Source organism: Electrophorus electricus, chromosome 8 (genome assembly GCF_013358815.1).
Source record: "Electrophorus electricus isolate fEleEle1 chromosome 8, fEleEle1.pri, whole genome shotgun sequence".
Lineage (NCBI taxonomy): Eukaryota > Metazoa > Chordata > Actinopteri > Gymnotiformes > Gymnotidae > Electrophorus > Electrophorus electricus.
In genome coordinates this window covers 15,185,513-15,206,364 of record NC_049542.1, presented here as the reverse complement: position 1 = coordinate 15,206,364, position 20,852 = coordinate 15,185,513, and the positions used below count along the sequence as shown (strand labels likewise).

The 20,852-nt window shown below is 40.3% G+C and overlaps 1 protein-coding gene across 1 annotated transcript; it reads right to left on the bottom strand.

The window, feature by feature from the left end:
• Positions 1 to 231: 231 nt before the first annotated feature.
• On the bottom strand, positions 232 to 18,209 carry mafk (v-maf avian musculoaponeurotic fibrosarcoma oncogene homolog K). Its single transcript, XM_027000081.2, has 3 exons — positions 18,047 to 18,209; positions 9,098 to 9,174; positions 232 to 4,380 (listed from the first exon to the last, which is right to left on the bottom strand). The coding sequence occupies exons 2-3, from the start codon at positions 9,140 to 9,142 to the stop codon at positions 3,946 to 3,948; spliced, it is 480 nt and encodes a 159-aa protein (XP_026855882.1). The 5' UTR covers positions 9,143 to 9,174; positions 18,047 to 18,209; the 3' UTR covers positions 232 to 3,945.
• Between the last annotated feature and the right edge of the window lie 2,643 nt (positions 18,210 to 20,852).

The following is a 20,852-nucleotide window of genomic DNA, read 5'->3' as shown; positions in this document are numbered from 1 at the left end:
TAACGTGCTTAATTGTTAATCCACCCATTTTAGGGAGGCAATAAGTTTCATTACATAAGATATTGTGTATGTTACTAATTTGTGTATTTTAACTATATTTTTCTCCAATAAAAGAAAGTGTAGATGCTAGATAATTAAGGTATGTTTTTTCCCCCCAATTTAGAATTTATTCAATTAATAACTTTGATGGTAGCAATTAATATTAACACTAGACCCCTTATACTCTGGTAATAGATTCACACCTCGATAAATGAGGAAGCTTTATTTAAAAGTACAAAATAGACACTGCATACTATGTACAGGAATAATTTACCTCCTTATATTCAGCCAGAGTGGAAAAAGAATTATTTCATTTGTACATGAGAGTAGTTCTTTGAAAAACAAAAGTAAATACAAGAATGTAAATTAAATAATTTAGAGGTTGGGGAAAAAAAATCAAAATAAATATCAAAAGTAATGCATATAAACAGATTAATGATGCAAATCATGACGTGATTAATCTAAGCCTAGGTTTGCTGCCTAGCTTGTCTGTTTTACAATCACTATTGGATATAAAGCAGTCTAGATTTATGTCTCTTGGACTTACCAGAACTAATCTCTGTTGTCTGCAGTTGCCTATTAAAATACTCTGCTGACACAGCCATTCCTACAGTACATAAATGATGCTAAACTCAAACTCCTGACAGGTTCTATTTTAAACACAATTAACATGACATCCCCCCCACTACCTGTTCATCCATGCTTAATAGTGACAATGGCATAATAATTTGGAGCAGCATACATTACATCATGGAGTTCTGCTCTATGTTTATAGGCAAATGTGTTCAAGAGTATTGCTTAAAAGTCCTGTGTGCGTTCGTGGGAAATAGCTTTAAGGACTGACTGCACGCCTATATAATATATACTTTCAAAAACATAGTCATATATAAAATATAGAATAATTTAACCTGTTTCGCCATAGAGGCAACATACATCATACACAGAATATTACACCAAAAGGTACCCACTTAGTCAAGATGTTATCCTCACCATGAATTATGCTAGGAGAGAAATGGAAAGGGACTTGTAGGTGGAATCTGGTAGCAATGAGTGCATCTTTGTCCAGCAGACTATGAGACTGCCTTTTTTTGTGCAGACACAAGAATTCAAGGAATTTACAGGAGGTTAATGTCCTTTCTCCAGCAATTAAATTACTCTCTCAGAGATTGGACCATGTGCAGCAACCATGAGCATTTATCCAAACTGGCCAACAGAATTCTAAAACCATTACACAGCTGCACACATCCTTGTCTGGATGATCTAGCCCAATTAGAGTGAACTGGGGTTTTATGGTCTTCTTTCTAATAATTGAAGATTTATTTAATCTATTTAACATGATGAAAGAAAGAACACAGTTATTACTCTGGTGGTCCATAACAGAAACAATGCCTTATTTGTCCAAGAAAAGATATGCAGTGTCTTGGATTCACCAGTACTTGTCACAGCATTTCAAAACATCACCACCATGATGTCAGTATAAAGCACAGAAACAGCTGTTTTGTCAGTTTTCTTTAAAATTGGTAAATAAATTGGGAAAGATAAAATTAAACAGCAATCCATAAAGAGGACGTAATAATAAGAGCTCATGGGGAAATGAATCACTTCAATAGAATAGGAACTGAAAAAAAACGGACATGGGACTGGGGAATTCTCTGGGGGGTTTCACAGCGCCGTTGTGGTCAAAGCCTCAAATAAAAAAAGTGAAAAATACATCTATGGTTATGACAAATGTAAAACAGAGCAGTTGTGACATTTATATAGTATTCTGTGTTGTTAACCATTGTTAACATCCTTTGAAATGCTGTCTGTCAGTTTAGAACCAACCACAAGTGTCTTACCACCTGTGAATACTGAAGTTATGCATTTTTTTTACAATATGTATATGGTGACAAAATCTACAAAAGCATCTTTGTGAACTTCCAGCACTGGATCACCATAAAACACTGATGAGTGGATGAGTTAGGTATGCGCTCACTGCAGGCAGGATTTTAAAGCAGGATTGCTATTGTGTCAGAATTTAGAGAATTCAGTTTGCAGCTGGAAGAAATGAAAGCAGTAAATCAGTGAGCTGAACCATCACAAAGTCACACTAATCCCAAGGTACATACTCCGTGCCCTAAACCATATAAAATACAAAGATAAAATCACACAGAAACAATATAAAACAAACAAACTATCAAAGAGCATTTGGACATAAAGAGGTGTTTAAAAAACAACAACAACAACAACAACAAGAAGAGGGGGATATTCAGAACCATACATATGCTAAAAGCACAGGAGCAACATCTGAGCCTGGTCTAGCAGCAGACTACACAGCAGCATTGTCCTCCCCTGGGGCTTGCCACCACAGGGATCCAACTCACTGGGGGAGAAGGAACAGTCATAGCCACTTGGGTACGAGACTATTCAGACTGTATAACTTAAAACCAGTCTGCTGGAACAAGCGCTTTTGAATATGTTAGCTTTCTGAAAGGGATATAGCCTGTTGTGCTTAAAAGGAAATCAGGCAGGGGCAAGCCCAAACACCCAGGAGTCTCTTTACCCAAGAGTCTGTCGAAATTTCAAATTATTTGCAATTCATAAACAGGATTTGCAGCACCGGCAGTGGGGCCTCGTGGGACTGGCAGTAGGAATGCTTTCTAAATGGACAGAATTCTCCTTGTAAAACTGAATGAGAGAGATTCAGCTTGACAATGTTTCTTTCATTAGGCTGTATCTTCTGTAATATACAGGTAGTAATTGACTTGCTTTACTTTCTCAAGACAGCTCCCGTTATCTCAATATCCAATATGGATTACCTAACATTTATTATGGTGCTGACAAGAAACAAATCTGGTAGCGCAAGTGTATCTTCTTTTAAGATCAACAAAAAAGGTTCCCCTTCACAAATGTTATCAGTGGATATAATGCAAGGGCTCTTATAAGTTAATAAAAAGGTAACCTAGTCAGTGTAAGTGTATGTGCCCTGTTTGAGATAATCCTATGATTTCTTCGTCCAGAATAGTCACGTGTGACTACTTTATAAGCGCTTTTGTAATGTTAAACTGTGTTTAACACTAAAATAAGTGCTATTCAAGCAACCTCCTCTACTAAAGAGGCTGAGTATAAGCTAGTAGGCATTTTTCCTATAGTTCATTCCATTCCATTGTCCCAGTTTAAACTGCACAAAGGGTTTGTCCTTGATGAAGAAAACATTATTCGAGAAATAATCACATTGCTTTCAATTGCTAAAACTTCCTCTCTGGTTTCTTTTCTTCAGTGGTTTTTCACCAGTGCTAAAAACCTTTTTATCTCCATATACAAAATAGGAAGCATTATAAAGTCCAAATAAAAAGCTAATAAAACATCTTTTTAACAGTTGTAGACAGAGATGTCAAAAGATTTCTTTTGTCAATATTTTGCCTATTTTAGTAATGATACACTATGGTGGTCTCCAATGATTCATTAATCTCTGATGTGCAGGATACCACAGGCATCAGCTATCATGGACTGTTGTGGCATGTTACATCAAGGACTTAGTCTCACTTCAGCAAGTCTCAGTGTGGGTGGAGAGAGGGGAAGAGGGCAGTACGTCCTGCCGGTGCTGGAGGGTTAGAGCACAGTGCACAGACAAGGTTTGTAGGTTTGTGTGTGTGTGTGTGTGTGTGTGTGTGTGTATGTGTGTGTGTGTGCGCGCGTGTGTGTGTGTGTGTGTGTGCGTTGAAAACAGAGAAATTACGAGAGAAAGAAAGGTAAATGCAGCCTACGGTAATCGCACAGAGTCAGCCTTGCTTCCCCATCCCAACCCCCTTCAATCCAGACAATGAGCTTCTTCTCAGTGGTGGGTCGGGTGGACGCAGGCCAGGACAGGGGGTTTGGAACCAGGTCGGCCCAGGCAGGCCGCCCCCCTGAACCCGCCCCCACCTCCTATGATGGTGTGGAGAACGGTGGTGAGCTGGCAGTGTGGTTCGTCGATTTGACAATGGTGATGACGCTGGCAGTGGCTGCCTTGCCGGGCGAGAGTGGGCCACGGGCCACAGTCCGTGCAAAGCACTGCAGCGCCTCATATTTGGCACGCAGGGCATCCAGCTCCAGTCGCATGCTGGCATTCTCCCGCGCCAGTTTGTCCACCTCTTGCTGGAGCTCTGCCTTCTGCCGCTCCAGCTCCTCCTTCTGTGTGACGCGCTTGATGCGACAGCTGGCAGCGTAGCCACGGTTCTTCAGTGTACGTCGCCGCTGCTTCAGTCGCACCACGTCCTCTTTGGTGAGGCCGCGCAGGTGCTGGTTCAGCTCGCGCACAGACATGGCCACCAGCTCGTCGTCGCTGAGTGCTGGTGCATTCTCACCTGCTTCTTTCTTTACCTGTCAACAAAGCAGCAGAGGCCATCAAGCCCGGTGCCGCTGGGTCCCAGCCACACACCACATGAGGGTTTTCCGTCTAGCAATGCATGCAAAATTTATATTTATATTTATATTTATATATACATATATACATATACTACATTACACAAGCTCAAGTTAGAATATCGTTTAAGATTAAATGTAAAAAAGGGTAAGGGAACAGAGTTTTTCAAATAAATGACGTCAACAGTAGTCACAATTTTCCGTTCCACTCTATCAGACCAATGTTGCTTTTGACATTCTGAAATACTTAATCAAAAGATTTGAAAATGGCCCTGCACAATGTTCACTTTGCATTCCTATATGAAAGGTTGACATCTTCAGGGTAGCACAGAGATTTCAGCCCTCATTAGGTGGGCCATTGCTCATCCTGCCCAGTGCATCTAAGATGCAAGAAACAAAGCCATAAAAGGATGATAAATTGTTGTAAAGATAAATTACTCGAAGCCAAAAACGAGCTTAAGCGCTCTATATATTCTTGCTGATTTCAATGAATACAGTGGTAAACAGCAGCTATACATCATATTTTCCCCAATCATGGGGTGGCCACTATAATAACGCCTCACCAAACTTGGCACCTACTTGCAGTAGGTTTAAAGGAACAATACGTAATATATTTACTCTACTTGTCATCAGGGATTAAGGAACCATGCTAAGATTAAATACAGCCTTCTCCGACAATAGTGAAAAAGCCAGTTCGTGTTCCTTGGTAATTTCAGTTCCGGAGCGGAAAGTCTGCTTTGGCCTGTGATCCCACCCACTGCCAAAATGCAGAAATATTTCGACACACCGGGTTACCATATAACAAATTTGCTGGAAACAACAGTGTGATGCAATCTTGGCAACACACAAAAGAACTGGATCGACAGAGTTAATGTTATTCCAAACCTAAAAGGCTCGGTATCCTAAAAAGCTCTACGACCAGAGACAGTAAAATACCAGTAAATATTACCAATGCATTTGAAAGTTGGACAGTTTAGTGCCCAGAAGGACGGATGCCGAGTTGGCTACTAGATAGATCGATAGATCGATAGATCGATCGATAGATCGATAGATCGATAGATCGATAGATAGATAGATAGATAGATAGATAGATAGATAGATAGATAGATAGATAGATAGATAGATAGATAGATAGATAACCTAGCTATCCTATCACCGAGGTTGCTAGCTACCTTACTCGGTTTAGGCAAGTTTATTAAATTTGTGATTGATTCAAAGGAAGTGGTCACATTTCTGTAGTGTTAGCATTAGATTGCTAGTTATATATTTTAGTGAAACCATGTGAAAATAAATGGAAAAGTGGTGATTCCAGCTCCAAAGTGTTTTTCCCGACTGAGCTGTAGGCTTTTGTTTACGGGATAACGGATTTAGTTTTGCAATCGTAGGTTATCTTAGATAACTAACGCTATAACCTACAACCCGCCATGCATCATCTAGATTGCTAACAGTAACAAAAAGGAAATATGAATTGGTATATAACAATAAAACAATGAAAACATTAAAAATGTATAGCTACATTAGCTGATCCATTTATTGTGTAAGACTGGTCTTGTATGCGCGTTCGTGTAGGTTCAACGTTTACAACTTGGCAACCCGCATGAGAACGAGAATAGAGCGGAGGGCAGTGGGACAGACAACGGTCTCCGAGATTTTGAATTTGCACTTCAGTGCCCATTTTAAACTTGATACTAATATTACATATTGGCCCTCTACGTCTGTCATAGTGTACACAAGGCTTGAAGTTCGTGTTTCTTATACTTTGAAAGGAAATATTATGAAGTTTCTTTTTCGTGTTTTCACACATTTTTCGTATGTGCAAACATCCTAACTTTGAGAGCTGACTTTATGCGCTTAGCCAATAGGCGATCTGTTCAGTTAGGATAACCATACCTCCTTTTCTCCAGGACGTGTCCCTTTTTGGAACCCTAAGAAATATGCACAGCCAGGATTGCTAAAATGCCCGGGACTTGTCGTTCCTTGTTATGTTCCACCTTCTTGCACGCCACAACTAGTCGATCATATACACGCCCTACACGCAACCATTGATCAGACTGCTTGTCAGCTTGTGTATAGCTGCTGCACAGAAGTGTATGATGATCTTTGTATGGTGCTTTAACAAGGCCTAAAATGCTGATACAGAGCTGATGGTGATGCTGTGATCATTGGGCTTTTTTTTGTAATGTTTTACACGCATATAGCATGCATGTGACAAAACAATTTGACATCAGTCAAGTGTAGACTCCGATTAAATTACTTTCTAGGCTTGTAAATCTAATAAGTAGAAATTAAAAGCAAATCTGACATAATTATAGATGTGAAATGGCCAGTGTAATTCTATTTTAGAATGGGTTCCCATATAGGGATTGCACATCTGCCGTGTTAAAACGGCATTTTCACCTCTAAAACATACTGATCTGCAGAAAAGTATACGTGTACATCAGAAATACTGCAAAATGACTAGTGAATAGATCTTTATGGCAAAGGATTTTCATTTATTCTGAGACCATGAACATTTTCTTTTTATTTTATATGTTTTTAAATTTATTTTATTTCTAAGGACCAGCTGAATGCAAGTATAACAAATGAATTTGTTAAAAGTGCTTACATATACTTGCCCAGACCCTCCTCTGCCAGTCTTCTTTTTTGAAAACCAAAATATAAACACCCTGGTTAAATTAATTAAATTAAATTCAAGTTATTGCTTTGACATGTATGTGACACAATGACATGCTAAATGATATAGATTCATGAACAACTATTTCGCTCCAGAAGGAAGACAAATAGGTGTCCGTCCAGGTGTTCTGCAAAACAGGACAGGGAGCTGGAAAATTGGACTGTCTAGCCTAAAATCAGACATATGGCCACTCTACCTAATGGTATGTCAAAGTTTCCTCACATAATTGTAGTGGATAGAAATACTTATTTTCTGCCAAAGTGCACAAAATTAGCTAAATACTTGAATGTAACGGTTTGGCAAAAGATCTCATTCTCACAGTGTTCCCCTTACTGCAAATGTAGTACATTTGCACATTTGGCATCTGACAATTGTTTCTGTAATTTGGCCTTTACTTTTGTACCAGAGCCACAAGGCTAACATAACCAAACAAGTAATGGAAGTCACCAGGCATCTTTTCTATAAATACCTGCACAAATATTTCCATTCTTGCCTTATTCTGCATGTTTACAAGGTCTAGACTGCAGTATAACTTACTGTTATCTATAAAACAAAATTTTTCTGCATAGCCACAAGCTGTTAGAGCTGCTATATCAACAGTCCTCTAGAACAACTAGAATCTCTCATTCTTTAGCATGTAATGTCAACTGAAGATATTTGCTTTCTTGAAATCACTTCATAGTATCCATAAAAAAGTCATTGGCACAGCGGTAGGAGACCGTTACACTGGAGATCTTTGGAATCAGCTGGTGAACAATGATCAGTACACACCTGGAGATTCTGGATGAATTTTCTCTTCGGGGGCTCAGGAACAGGTCTCATCAGGGAGCAGAAGCGGTCAGGGAAACGCTTCTGCTCCCTGGAGGCCAACACAGAGAGAATGAGGAGGAGCTTCTTCCCCCGGGGCATTTGGGTCCTCAACCAGGACCACAAACAGGACTATTATACATACACACATACACAGAGGACTAGTGCACAACACCCATATACCTCAAACACAATATACGCCACAGTATTTATCAGTATTGAATTATTTACTAACCCCCTTCCATCCAACTACATCCTACTCATTTTCATAATATGCACACATCTGCCCTTTACACATCACGCAAGCTTTATATTTTTAAAAAAATATTATTTTATATATCTATATATATTTTCATATACCCCCCCTTTTTATATTGTATTCTTTCTATTGTATATTTTGTATATTCTGTTATTAATTGGTAATGAACAGTCATATAAGTATTGCACCACACATGTGGTGTGTGACTGTGTGACAAATAAAACTTGATTTTACAAGTCGATAGTTCATGGCCAAAAGCCATGCACATTTTGCATAGTTCACAAGATTTGGCATCACTATGAAATTTCTGGTAATGTGTAAGACTACCCATGAATTTCATTGTAGGATGTCTAGCAATTCACTATGCAACATCAAAAATAATTACAAACTTGCAGACATCAAGCTTGACTTGCACTATACTAAAATAAATAGCTATGCCATTTTATTATTTGAGTATGATTTATATTTACTTAAGATATTCCTGGTGAAATAGACTTCCAAACATGATAAACTGATATACTGACATGGCTAATCAACTACATTTGGAGTAAGACAACTTTGAATTTGTACAACCCCAAGTAAGAAGAATAGACTCATCCCGTAGTATAAAATGTAATGCAATTATTGTAGTATGCAAAGTGTAATGTATGTTTTGGATCATTTGTGGAATGCCACAGTAGCTCAAAGTGTAATAAATCTTGCTGCATTTTCACTATATACCATAGAGTGAACAGAGACAATTATTCTGGAGTTTTTATTACAGTTTACACATTTGGCAGACAATTAACATACAATTTTCAACTGTGACAGAAGTAGATGAGTGTAGTGTGTCCAAAAACTCTGATTGGCATAGTTTTGTTTGAAATAAAAATGGCTTAGTCTATGTCTGGCGTAGTGGCCCACAGGGGGGAGTGGTCACAGAAAACCAAGCTTACCTTTAAAGCTTTGCTCGCTTTAAAGTGAGTCGTCATACCCTGCATGTGCACCACTGGTCAGATGCTTGTAGAAATGTCTGCAGAGACAACAGAGGAGAATCATTTATACACAAAGGAAAAAACAGAAGTGCATGTCTGAATGGGTGTGAACACTGCAAATTATAAGATGTAGTGAGATGAGTGAAGTGTTGGTTCTCATGTCCAGGAATAATAATAATAATAATAATAATAATAATAATAATAATAATAAACATTTTCATGTGCCTGTGAGGTATCATACAGTATGAGGTATCATAGAGCAGACTAGACAGCACATTACATAAAAAGGGCAAAGTGAACAGGTGAGATTCGAGGTGGAGTTTAAACTGTTGTAGTGAGTTCAGAGTTCTTAAGTGTAGGGGGACACTTCCACAAGCAGGGTGTCTGGAATGGCTGGAGATCTGAAATCCACCAGTGGATAGATGATAATAAGCTTGGTAAATAAGTAGTTGCGTCTTTGATGGTTTTCCTATTTCTAAAAACTGTTCTGAAACTTGGCCACCAGAGGTCAGACGTGTCCTACACACTGAGCAGCAGACAAGGACAACCCTGTTTACTTGCTGAGGGAGCTTTCTCACAATGTGGCTCACTAGACCATTGCGAGCGCTATAATGGAAGCAGGTCAAGCCCCAACATGGGGCTTTGTGTGATCTCTCAGCTATCCACGCTAGGATATTTTTTGCCAAAGCGCGTTCTAAAAAGGCTTATAGGCATTTCTGTACAGTGGAGCTCATAATCTCAAGATGGTCGTCAAAGCCAAAAAAGAGAAAATGTAATGAGTGTGGGAGAAAAAAAAAAGACATTCTAAACACTCTCCATTTTAGGAGTGTCCTAGCCAGCGTCAGAATGCGCTGTAAACTCTGTGCATGACTGCTGCCATGGAGATGTCCAGCTAATGGGTGTGGGAGAGCTCACATGACCAACCCAATGGTAAACAAGCTTCATTCATAACCTTAACACACACTGCAATAAGCTCAGTATAGAACTCTCAAATACTGCTGATCAGGGCACTTAGGAAACTAATGCTCAGTTCAGCAGAATTATCAGTTAACATACCAAGAATACTAGCTTCAATTCACTTTTACTTTTGGTTTTGTGTGTGCTTACACCTACACTATATGCCATATGTCAGTGAACTGACTTCCATCTCTTTAACTTAGCTTTTTCTGTGTACTTGAAAGTCAGTGCAACTGTAAGCTACTGAAACCTTTTTTGCGCACAAACATCACATCGCCCTAAAAAGGGAACTAAGTCTGGCATAAGACTACATTCGTGCAGCCTTTTATTTGGAATGTGCTGGAATACATTTTTGCTTGTTCCAAGACCATACTGTACTTTTCTGTTCAGGAGATATGCAGAACATTCCAGAAGGCATTGTGTCACCCACAAATAGTTTCCCTCACAGTCATGGTTATATTTGTGTTTTCAGACAATGTACTTTATCAGGTTTAGGACCCTGGCTGGCAGACTGGATTCTGTTACACAGGGTTTTCCTGGCTTGCTTCATGCCCCTTTTTTTAACTCTCCCACTTATATTAAGCTCAGTAAGCACACCAGTCAATTCTGCCAGCAATGCAATTTGGGTGCATATGCAATAAGTAAGAAGGCACAGACAGTGATAAGACCATACATTTTGCCTACAAAGTAATTATTGCTGTGAGGGAACCAGAAACAGTAACTTCACTAGAAAGAATATGGTGGAGATTGCTTCAGTCTAATTTTAACCAAACACTTTTATACAGCCTATCAACAGAATGGTGCACACTATATGCAGATAAATCAATAAAAACCACAATGGGAGATTGAAGAGGTTTTTTTTTGTAACACCACTGATATGCAGTGTGGACCCACAGGCCCGAAAGCAGGCTGTGCCCCACTTTGGCCTTTGTGGGTAAGATCATAGTCTCTCTTTTGGTTGGCTTTCAGTTCAGCACACCTGCCACACATTAACCAGCAGCCTCAATGCTTTGGCCATGACGGGATCAAAGACTGTAGATGGAGAATCCTCAGTCAGCTTCAGTACTGATAATGAACCACACAGCTGAAACTAAACACCACATGAGAAATACACTCAAGTCCTGATTCATACCATCTGGCCCTTGGCATAGGGCCCCATATGGGCCCCGCCACACATTTTACATATTTCATTCAGAGCAACATAGTGACGCACAAAGCCAGCAATGCCACCTACAATGCACCGAAAATGGCACTAAAAAGACAGCCGCCAACACAGTAAACGGCAAGATTTTTGTGAGCATGTCTGAATATGTCCAGAAGTACGCATGCAGGACATGACAGTGTCCTTCCCGTTTTTCCCCACCTGTGTACCAGAAATGATCCAGCTCACTTTCTCTCAGGGAACATGACAAAACTGCACACAGTCCCGAAGGGTTAGGAATGATGAAAAATGCCACATGACAAAGGACGGCAAGCCTGCAACTCGGAGAAGAGCATTCCTAGACAGCAAGCTGTCTCACAGTGGCTGTGTTTAAAAAGGCTGCGTCAGGGGGAGCCTCTGCTTTTCTTTCCAGGGAAAACTGTGAAGCAGGGTGGAACCCCCTCGCATATACACCCCCACCTCCACCCTTGCACACACACATCTCCACCCTGTGTATGTGGGGCCTCCAGCTCTTTCAGTTCTCTATCTCCTGCGCACGCACGCACGCACACACACACACACACACACACACACACACACACACACACAGCAAATTTCCTTCAGATTGCTACATGTGGTTGCCACGTTTAGTCGTGCAGGCAATGGAGCTGATTGGGGAGGTGGGGGGGGGGGCTTTTTCCTGCTCCATCCTGGTACAGAGGAAAGGCTATGGCATCCCAAGGCCGTGTTTTCATCATCTCTCCCACAAAACAACGGACACCTTTTTTCTGCCCCTCCCATCCCCCCCACCCCCACTCCCCGATTCAGTGCTGCCGTTGGCGACGCACATTCGATGGGCTGCAGGAACACAGGCGCTCTTATTCTGGCTATCAAGAGCCAGGGCAGAAAAACATGTCACAGGGAGAGGGCCCTGGGAGAGAAGCCATGGAGAGAGCACAAACTGGGGATAACAGAGCCACATTCCTCACTATACACACACATACTGGGCAAGGAGAAGGGGCCCCACTTTCCATTTGCAAAGCTGCATACTTAATGTCTTCCTCACATAGCTCTCTTCCTTCCAGAGCCTGGAGAACTAGTCAAATCAATTCAATCATGCACGAATAAACTGCTCTTACTCTTACTGAAGTATGATAGCCATATGTATACAATGTAACAGCTGTTCTTGGTTATGACAACATAAAATGCCCATTTGGACTTCTATTTTAAGGGAGACCTAAGACAAAATGAAAATATACTGAAAGGGTATGGAGGAGTTAATTGGAAAGTGAAAATGTGAAACATTTCAGAAAGACAACACTAGATTCTAGTTTTAAGATTAAGGAACAGGATAAAAGCATAGAAGCTGCAACAAGAGTCTTTGTGAAGCAGATTCCACACAGGCACATAACTTCAAAAACCTTTAGACCAGAGGTTTTTCTCCACTTTCAGCTGACCAACATACTATTATTAATGAGATCAGATTTTGCCATCAAGGCACAGGTGTGTGACAACCAATTCAAATGTGAGCAGGGCCCTAAGGGACATGGCTACAAATCTAAGTAAAGCATGAGAAAGAGAATGACTGGACACAGGTTCTCTTCTAGTTAACAGATATGCAGACAAAATCATGTTTGCAAACTTGAGAATCCTGCGGCCTACTTGGATTTGTACCAAGGTTCAAAGCTCCAAAATGTAGTGATTCCAGTTTTATGAAAGCAAAAGTGAAGCTGGTGAAGTTTCTTTTTTAAATTGGAATTACTACAGATAACAGCTTTGTGTATGCTGTCTGCATGTGTATGTGTATGTACACATGGCCAAGGAGAGTGCTCAAAGAATCAGAGCATAGTCTGGCTAAAATTGCACTCTCTAAAACTGTACTCTATCTCTAGTGTTCCAAAGCAGACATCATTTAAAATATGATTTAAAATATATGCAATTTATGAAATGTACAATGTTAATCCTTGCTTTCTTTTGTAAATTTAGACTATCAATATATTTTTACTTTGTAAAGTTTCAGTTCTTCAAACTGACAAAATTAAACAATCTAAAAATTTTAATTTCATCTTTTTAATCCTTCATGCTGAAATGAGTCTACATATATTCTTCAACATTCAGCATTCATACTGAAGTCATTAACTGAGCACTGTGCTTATACTATAAGTTGTTATTCTATATTTTCAATAGGATATGTGAGCTCAGCTTTATATTTTATATCATATATACCTAAATTGAGGATAGCATTGCCTTTACAGGCATTTATGACATGTCTCATCTCCCCCTCTCTTTCTCTCATTACATCCAGTCACACTTCATGGCTAAAATGTAAATGTATGAGAACATATTTACAGGCCTACCACATGCCACATCCTATGTTACTCTGTAGCCCTTAAGGCAGGAATCCTTGTCACCAGCTAGACCTGTCAGGATAATGGCTAAACATGACATCTATCAAACACAGCATGCAAAAACACTCATACTGGACAAAGCCTGCACAACAAGGGCTTCTGATTGGCAGAAGTCTAACCTAACTGGGAACAGAATCCATCATTAGTGCTGTATCAGTGAAGGGACTATGCTCAGACACGGAATGCAAAACACTGTGGGCAAAAGTGAACATTGTACCAGGAGGGAAGCTTTGAAAAACCAAGTGCGATCACTACTGTGCTCTTCCTAGCCTGGCAGGGAGCACCAAAAGTGGGCTGGAAATCACTGCCCAGCACAGTGCTTGCATTCAGTTACACATGCTCAGGCATTATCCACAGCAAATGGATAAAAAGGAACAGAAACCTTTGGGCCATCACAAGGGAAAGATCATCATATCCCTCATCAAACGTAGGTTGTATCATGAGATTTTTGCTCATCACTGTACCTAAGCTTGTGAAGTGGATATCGACAATGTGATCATTGAGGAAATGCATGGAAATATAACTTTTGCACACAGTGCTGGAGTTTACAAAATGGAAAAGGCTTGTGTCAGAAAAGTATATTGCCAACTTCCGAAAACATTATATTAACTACAAATGATGATGTAAAACAGTGCAAATCTCAGCATCACATGCACTGCTTAGTCTGATCACAATAAAACCAAACGGCAGAATTATTTACGTCTAGACCTTGACCAACAGTAACACATTTACCAAGCAACAGATCATTCCAGTTGAGCATGTTTGTTTGAGTGGCTGCTGTACTTGGTATGTGAGATTTTTCAAAGTTTTCTCAGAAACAACTAGCAGAAGCCTGAGCCCTGCTGTGGAATCTGAAGCCTCGGCTGTCATCTGAAACAAGGCGTCAGCTCAAATTCGAAGCCTGGTCTTCAATTACAACTGACACTTTAGGTAAAGTCATGGGCCACTCCGAAGGCACCTGTGTTCACATTCCCATAACGCTGCCCGTTTCTCTCTCCCCTCTCTCTACCTTCTTGTCAGCCGTGTGCACTAGAACCTCAGCAAACCCGCCTCTCTGTTCCGTAGCCTGCCACCAAGAGGCTGAAACAGAGGTGACCTGATCTGTACCTGCTATGGAGCCCCGCCCCCATTTAACAGATGGAGGTGGAGAAGCCTGTCTCCTCTGCTCCTGGTCCACCACATTCCACGGTCAGCGGGACATTATGTAAAGGAAATGGAGAGCATAGCTGAGTGGTGAGTCACGCTGTTTACTGGTAAGAGCAAGAGGATGAGCGGCAGGGATCACACCCTCCCAAAATGACGTTTCCAGGAAAAACCAGTTGTTTCGCAGGGCGGAAGGAAAAGTACAGGGGGAACAGGCAGGCGTTACTGCCGGAACTTTCTGTGGTTGGGAAGGACAGGGTGATATCTGTGCAAAGCTAGTTTTTCCAACTTGGGATGCAGGGATTCAAAGGAATGTGAAGCATGCACCAAACAAAGAGCAGCCCATCCACTTTGTATGAAGGGAAGAGATTATGCCGTGGGTAACAAGTAGAAAGCTGTAAACACCTTCCTTGGGAGAGCATGTGGTGTTCAACTACTTTCAGCCATCTTACAAAATCAACAATTAATGCAGGTGCTTGCAGAAGACCAGGTAAATAGCCCCAGCCCTTTAGGGAATATAAAACCCGCTATATGGATGCATGTGCATCGGTTAGAGCTGTTAAAGCAACACTTTTGTAGGATGAGACAGGGTGTCATCACTGTGACTTTCAAGCATAAACATCAAATCACACAGTCAGGTTCTCAGCTTTAGGCAGCTCATCCATAGCCCAAAACCACAGTGTGGTGCAATAGCTCATCTTCCATCTGGGAACTGGTGAGAGTAGCAGGAAAAGGGTGCAATCGGCAAATCGTGGTTCTGATGCCCCCACAGGGCCCCTGCCAACACATCCCCGTTCCACCCTAGCCTAGACTCGCTTGAACCCACTAACAACTCACACTTGCTGATCGACTGTGTAAGATCTTGGTTTTGATCCAATCAGATATTAGCAACCCTTCCACTCTTTTGCAAATTGCCAGCTGCTAGCATCCAGTAACAACAAACATGACCTTTGAGGTGAACCTTCAGAGGTGAAATGACTCAGAATAACTAAATATTGAGTGGAGATGACTAAGACAAATACTGCTGCCTTGTTCAAAGCTCATGGCTCATATAGAAAGCTGCAGGCTCTGGAGTTCCCCATGTGTCAGTCTGAGTCATCAGTTCACAAACCACCACCATTTCATTCACTTTTCAAAGTCTGCCATGCAAAACCACAAGGAGTACAGTAAGCATCTGGTTCAATCTACTCTAATGAGTAGCTCTTACCACATCCACCATTCTGTGTCATATTCAGACACTTAATATCACCACTGCAATTTACTCTAACCCTGGAGCTGTGTGCTCACAGGTCACAGCTTCCAGAGAGGGGAGGGCCATGGGGCTGCCGGCCCACGTGTGGGTCTCATGATGGAGCAGAGCTCACACTTCCTCTTGGCTTCTAAAACTGGCAAGCAGAAGACATGATAGGTGTGGGAGGTCAGTACCACAGACACCTCAGTCTCAGTGAGTCAGACTAACCCTTGGACGAGGTCACGCTGCCTGCATACAGTATGACATAAAGAACAGTGACAGGGAGGACCGCCTCCAAGATTTTCCTTATAAATCACAGGAAATCACCCAACAAATATGCTTCCCACCCAGGGCTATATGCTCAGCTGTGAAAGAGGAAGTAACTTTTTCAAGACACATATTAAATTTATACTGCTTTTGCCTACATTTGTGTGTTTCTGTTTAAAAATCACTAATATCACAGCAAGGTCGCAAATACAATGCCAAGGCTGCACAAGAGCCACATGGCCTAATTCTGCAGCAGGTGCTTATGTTGAGGGCTTCACTGAACTGTTCATCTACCTCTAACTCACAAACTAATGTCATCACTAAGCAAGTTGGAGACATAACTCTTTCACAAGTATCTAGATGGTGCTCCTTTTAAGTTTGCCATAAATGGTCATGTTTCAAATGTAACATATACAGTGTCCATTTCTGATAGAAAGTATTAGAAATACTGCACTACTTGCACTGAGGGGGACTTGCTTTGCTTACTTTGAAGGGGCTCATGCCAACTCTTTTATCACCCATTGTGGAAATGATTCACATTACCCAGTTATGACTCACTTTTCCTATGAGGGTGTAACTCCAGTGCTAGCCATTTCATACAGAATGGACTATTATCAGATGTTCTTCAATATGAAGTTTGCAGTCACTGCACAGACATTTAAATATTCGATCACAAGTAATAAAAGCTCTGACCAGCCAGCAATATTAGACTATTAGTCTCAAATACTATAAAACCGATGTTTCTATATCTGCATATGGAAGTAGCCTTTTAATAGTTAACTAATATAAACTACAGGAGTGGTTGCATGAAGAACCTCACTATAAACGCGCGAGGGTGTGCACAGCCAGTTATCATTTAGAAATACTAAACAGGATAATGATTTGTTTTCCAAAGACTGAAAGCCAGTGAAACAAATTGTCATATCAACTCAAAAATAGCGCGCACTACGGTTGCGATAATTAAAATATCTGATATAATGTCACTCTACCCTTCAAATCGGATCGCTTGTTGATTGTCTGTAACACGTGTTAATTAAGCTTCTCGTTAAAAACAATCTAATAATCTCTGTCTATCGTAGATGTATGTAGCCCTACAGCTCAAAGAGTAGCCCAGGATATGTTAGACACTTCTCCTGCTACGTGTGTGCTATAGTGCCCTTTGTCCTAGAATCCTTAAATGCAGACCACGTGTTATTTTCTTACGTGGTAATATTAAAGATTGATTACTCACTGAAACATACTGAAAAGTTTGACAAACTCCATTTAAAAAATCGGAAAAGCGTGATTCCACGTACTGCACAATAACGATTAACACAGCTGTCCACTAAGTACTTAAAGTTCGCAAACAGTAATTTTATTTGTGGAGAAAATGTACTTTTCATTAACGGTCCATAGAATTTTGTCAAATCGTGGTCAAAGTTTATTCTCTGGTGTTAAATCGGAAAACACACCAAAAAAAAGAGAAAAAAAATCAGAAAGTGCTGTTGTCAGGACTACCGATTCTCTTACACGTGCCCCTACATGATGGGTTTTTGTTTTTACTATCAAATATTTTCTGCAAACTTGGTCAAACATTTTAAACCCTTAACTGTAGGAAAAATATCGTATGCTATAAGATATGGATTACAAAAACAGAATATTATGGCCGAATTATCACGAATATGTTGTCTTGATTATGCTTAATGCGTAGATCCGTCATCATGTGAACATCAGCAATTTCGATAGGAATTTCAAAACATCTCTGGAAAACTCGTACACCTTACCTTGTGAATGCGGAATTTCTCCGGGGAATGTGCGAATCTTGGGAAGTATCCTAAAGTAACAGGTCAGTATATGTTGTCGCAAATGAGATATGTGTCCTGCAATCAAACCGAAATGTAACGCTGAACTAAATTAACTACAAAACAACAACAATGTATCAACATTCCACTCTCTGCTTCCGCAAGCACTCACGTCACCAATTCCTCGTGACCGCCCCCTCCATTCATGAAAATAACTTTCTGCTGACGTCAGCCAGGCGGGAAACTAGGGGAGGCCAGAAATAGACGCAGCTGGTGAATTCTTTCAAAGCGTTGGCTAAATTAATCTTGCGAATTAAACATATCCATACGTAAAGCTTTCATAAAATATATGCGAAGAATTGGGATTTTGTCTTTAATATGTATAAAATTACTTCACCCAGTTATTAAATTGAAATGACTTGTTCTCCTTTACATTCCCGTGGGACGCGATTGTTGACAAATCTTAAGAACTAACAGAGGAAACTGGTATTTTCCATTCGTCTTATTCAGCTCAGCTAGCTATAACCTGTGTTGTCTACCTTAACATTGATGTGGCATAAAGCAGACATCAACAGCGCCCTCTGTCTGAAATTGCTGCCATGCGCAGTAACAAAGCTGTAATTACAACGGTACTAACCCTTAACCCTAGTTCTGTACCTGTCGTTGGAGGTTCTTACAATAAAGTTTGAGGTTACTGCCTTTCACATTTCCATCGATTTGCAGTGTGCCATTGTAAGGGCCCCAGTCATCAAAAGATATCACATTTACATTATTTAATTGACACTTTTATGACTGAGTACAACTGGAGCAATTGAGGGTTAAGGGTCTTGCTCAGGGGCCCAACGCTGGCAATTTGAACCAGCAACCTTCTGATTACAAAGTACCTTAACCACTGAGATACCACTGATCTATATGTTAATAAATGTCCTCTTATCACATGCCTGCAAAAAAATTAAAAACGATATAGCTACCATGTTACAGTTGGTCATCATGTGATTTAGCTTGGAACAAAATCATTTAGCCAAGCGCATAATATGCTAATTAAATAAATAGATTTCCTTAAGCAATGGATCTGAGCCACTTAACACATAGATACTAGACTGTCATATAATTTCCCTCCAAAGGAACTAAGAGAAGACTGGATTCACTAAGCCCGTAGGCACCATGCCAGGTTAGTTGGTTCATTCTTTTCCTCTGTTGAACAGCACTGCCACTGAGTGACTCAACACACGTGCATTTCCCTCTCATACGGATCTAATTGCATATCGGTGTGCTGGTTTCTTTCATGCACATTCAAAGTCGAGTGCGAGTTGGCTGCAGGAGTCGATGAGCAATCATGTTTGTATTCTGGGTGGCTTTTACTGCAGAGTGATCGGAAACCATTACCCATCACTAATCACTGCCTCACTGCTGAGACACAAGGGCGGAACCTTCTGAAATAAAGAGCTGTCATAGCCAGGAAGCTTTTTCAACATTTTTAAAATGTGCATCTTTGCTCTGCCAGCATAACCAAAAAGTGGATCAGTAATACTATTATTGAATCCCAATACTAAATGTAGAATAGTATTCCAAAAGCTGTAACATGAATCAGTAATACTATTGTTGAATCCCAGTACTAAATGTAGAACAATATTCAGAAAGCTGTAACATTTGTACATCAGATGGTATTCAGAATTACAACAAAACCACTGTACTCTTTCCACAGAGAAAACTCACTGAAAGAAAAATAAATAAATTGTTACTTGAAATAGAATAGATTCCAGTATTTTGGACATTTTTCCTGAAAAACATTGAGTCATAACCACATATGAGGAGAAAGAGCGTATTTGCTAACTACTTCTGCAGATCTGTGGACTTCCCTTGTTACACTGACTTTAAATTTGGAGTCTTTACTAAGCATTCCACTGACCTCATCAAAATATGCCTAACATGAAAAAACACCTTATGTAACAAGTTGGCATGGGACAGACAAATGGAGAAGCAGTCCTTCAATGCAGCCACATTTAGTGTCTCTCATTTATCAGCAGTGGGGGTTATGCTTACTATTTAAAAAGGTCATCACATTTGACCCATGTGTTGCATTTGCTTTTAATGAACTTCTCCTTGAATAGCTTGGATGGGAAAGGAATAACTGTGCCGCGCTCACAGCAATGTCTGAATGGCACAAACAATATGATGTCCTCACAGGTTTTGGAAAATTCTCTAAGAGAAGGCCTAATGCATATCATATTACCTTTCATTTCTTCTGAAAGTGGGATATATTTTCAAACAGCATACACAGAACTGTGACCTAGCCGATGGGTATGTGTTTTTGTCACAGAGGTCAGGTTACAAGTACATGTTGTTTTCAGCAAAGCTCTCTGTGTGTTTTCTGTGGTGTTCTCTTCTGGGTGAAAGTTCTGTTTTCTTTTGTCTGGCAGGCACGAGTAATGTCTCTTTCCATGCCTGACATCATTCTGTAATGTGAGGCTTCATGGAAACCTTATTCATTGCTGTTCCCTACATGCTTGCTTGTGGCAAAAGTGCCACTTAGAATCCTCCAAGATTCCAGAAACTGCATTGTAGGCAAATATGCTTGTCATTTTCTTTGTATGCTATTTGTCTAAGAAGAAATATATTGTATGATACAATAACGACCATCCATATTTAAAAAACAAAACAAAACAAACAAACAACGACAACAAAAAACAGCCTAATCTGTTATTTTTTAAAAAGCTTTTATACCGTGGTACTCTTGGATTGCAGTAGTAAACCTTTATTAAGGAGTATTGCAGTACTGTTTGCTTAC

Excerpts from the sequence above, each read along its gene's own strand:
- mafk (XM_027000081.2), bottom strand. The coding sequence starts at position 9,142 with ATGCAGGGTATGACGACTCACTTTAAAGCGAGCAAAGCTTTAAAG. Across the intron at positions 4,381-9,097 it reads AAGCGAGCAAAGCTTTAAAG|GTAAAGAAAGAAGCAGGTGA; the intron begins GTAAGCTTGGTT and ends CTTTGTTGACAG.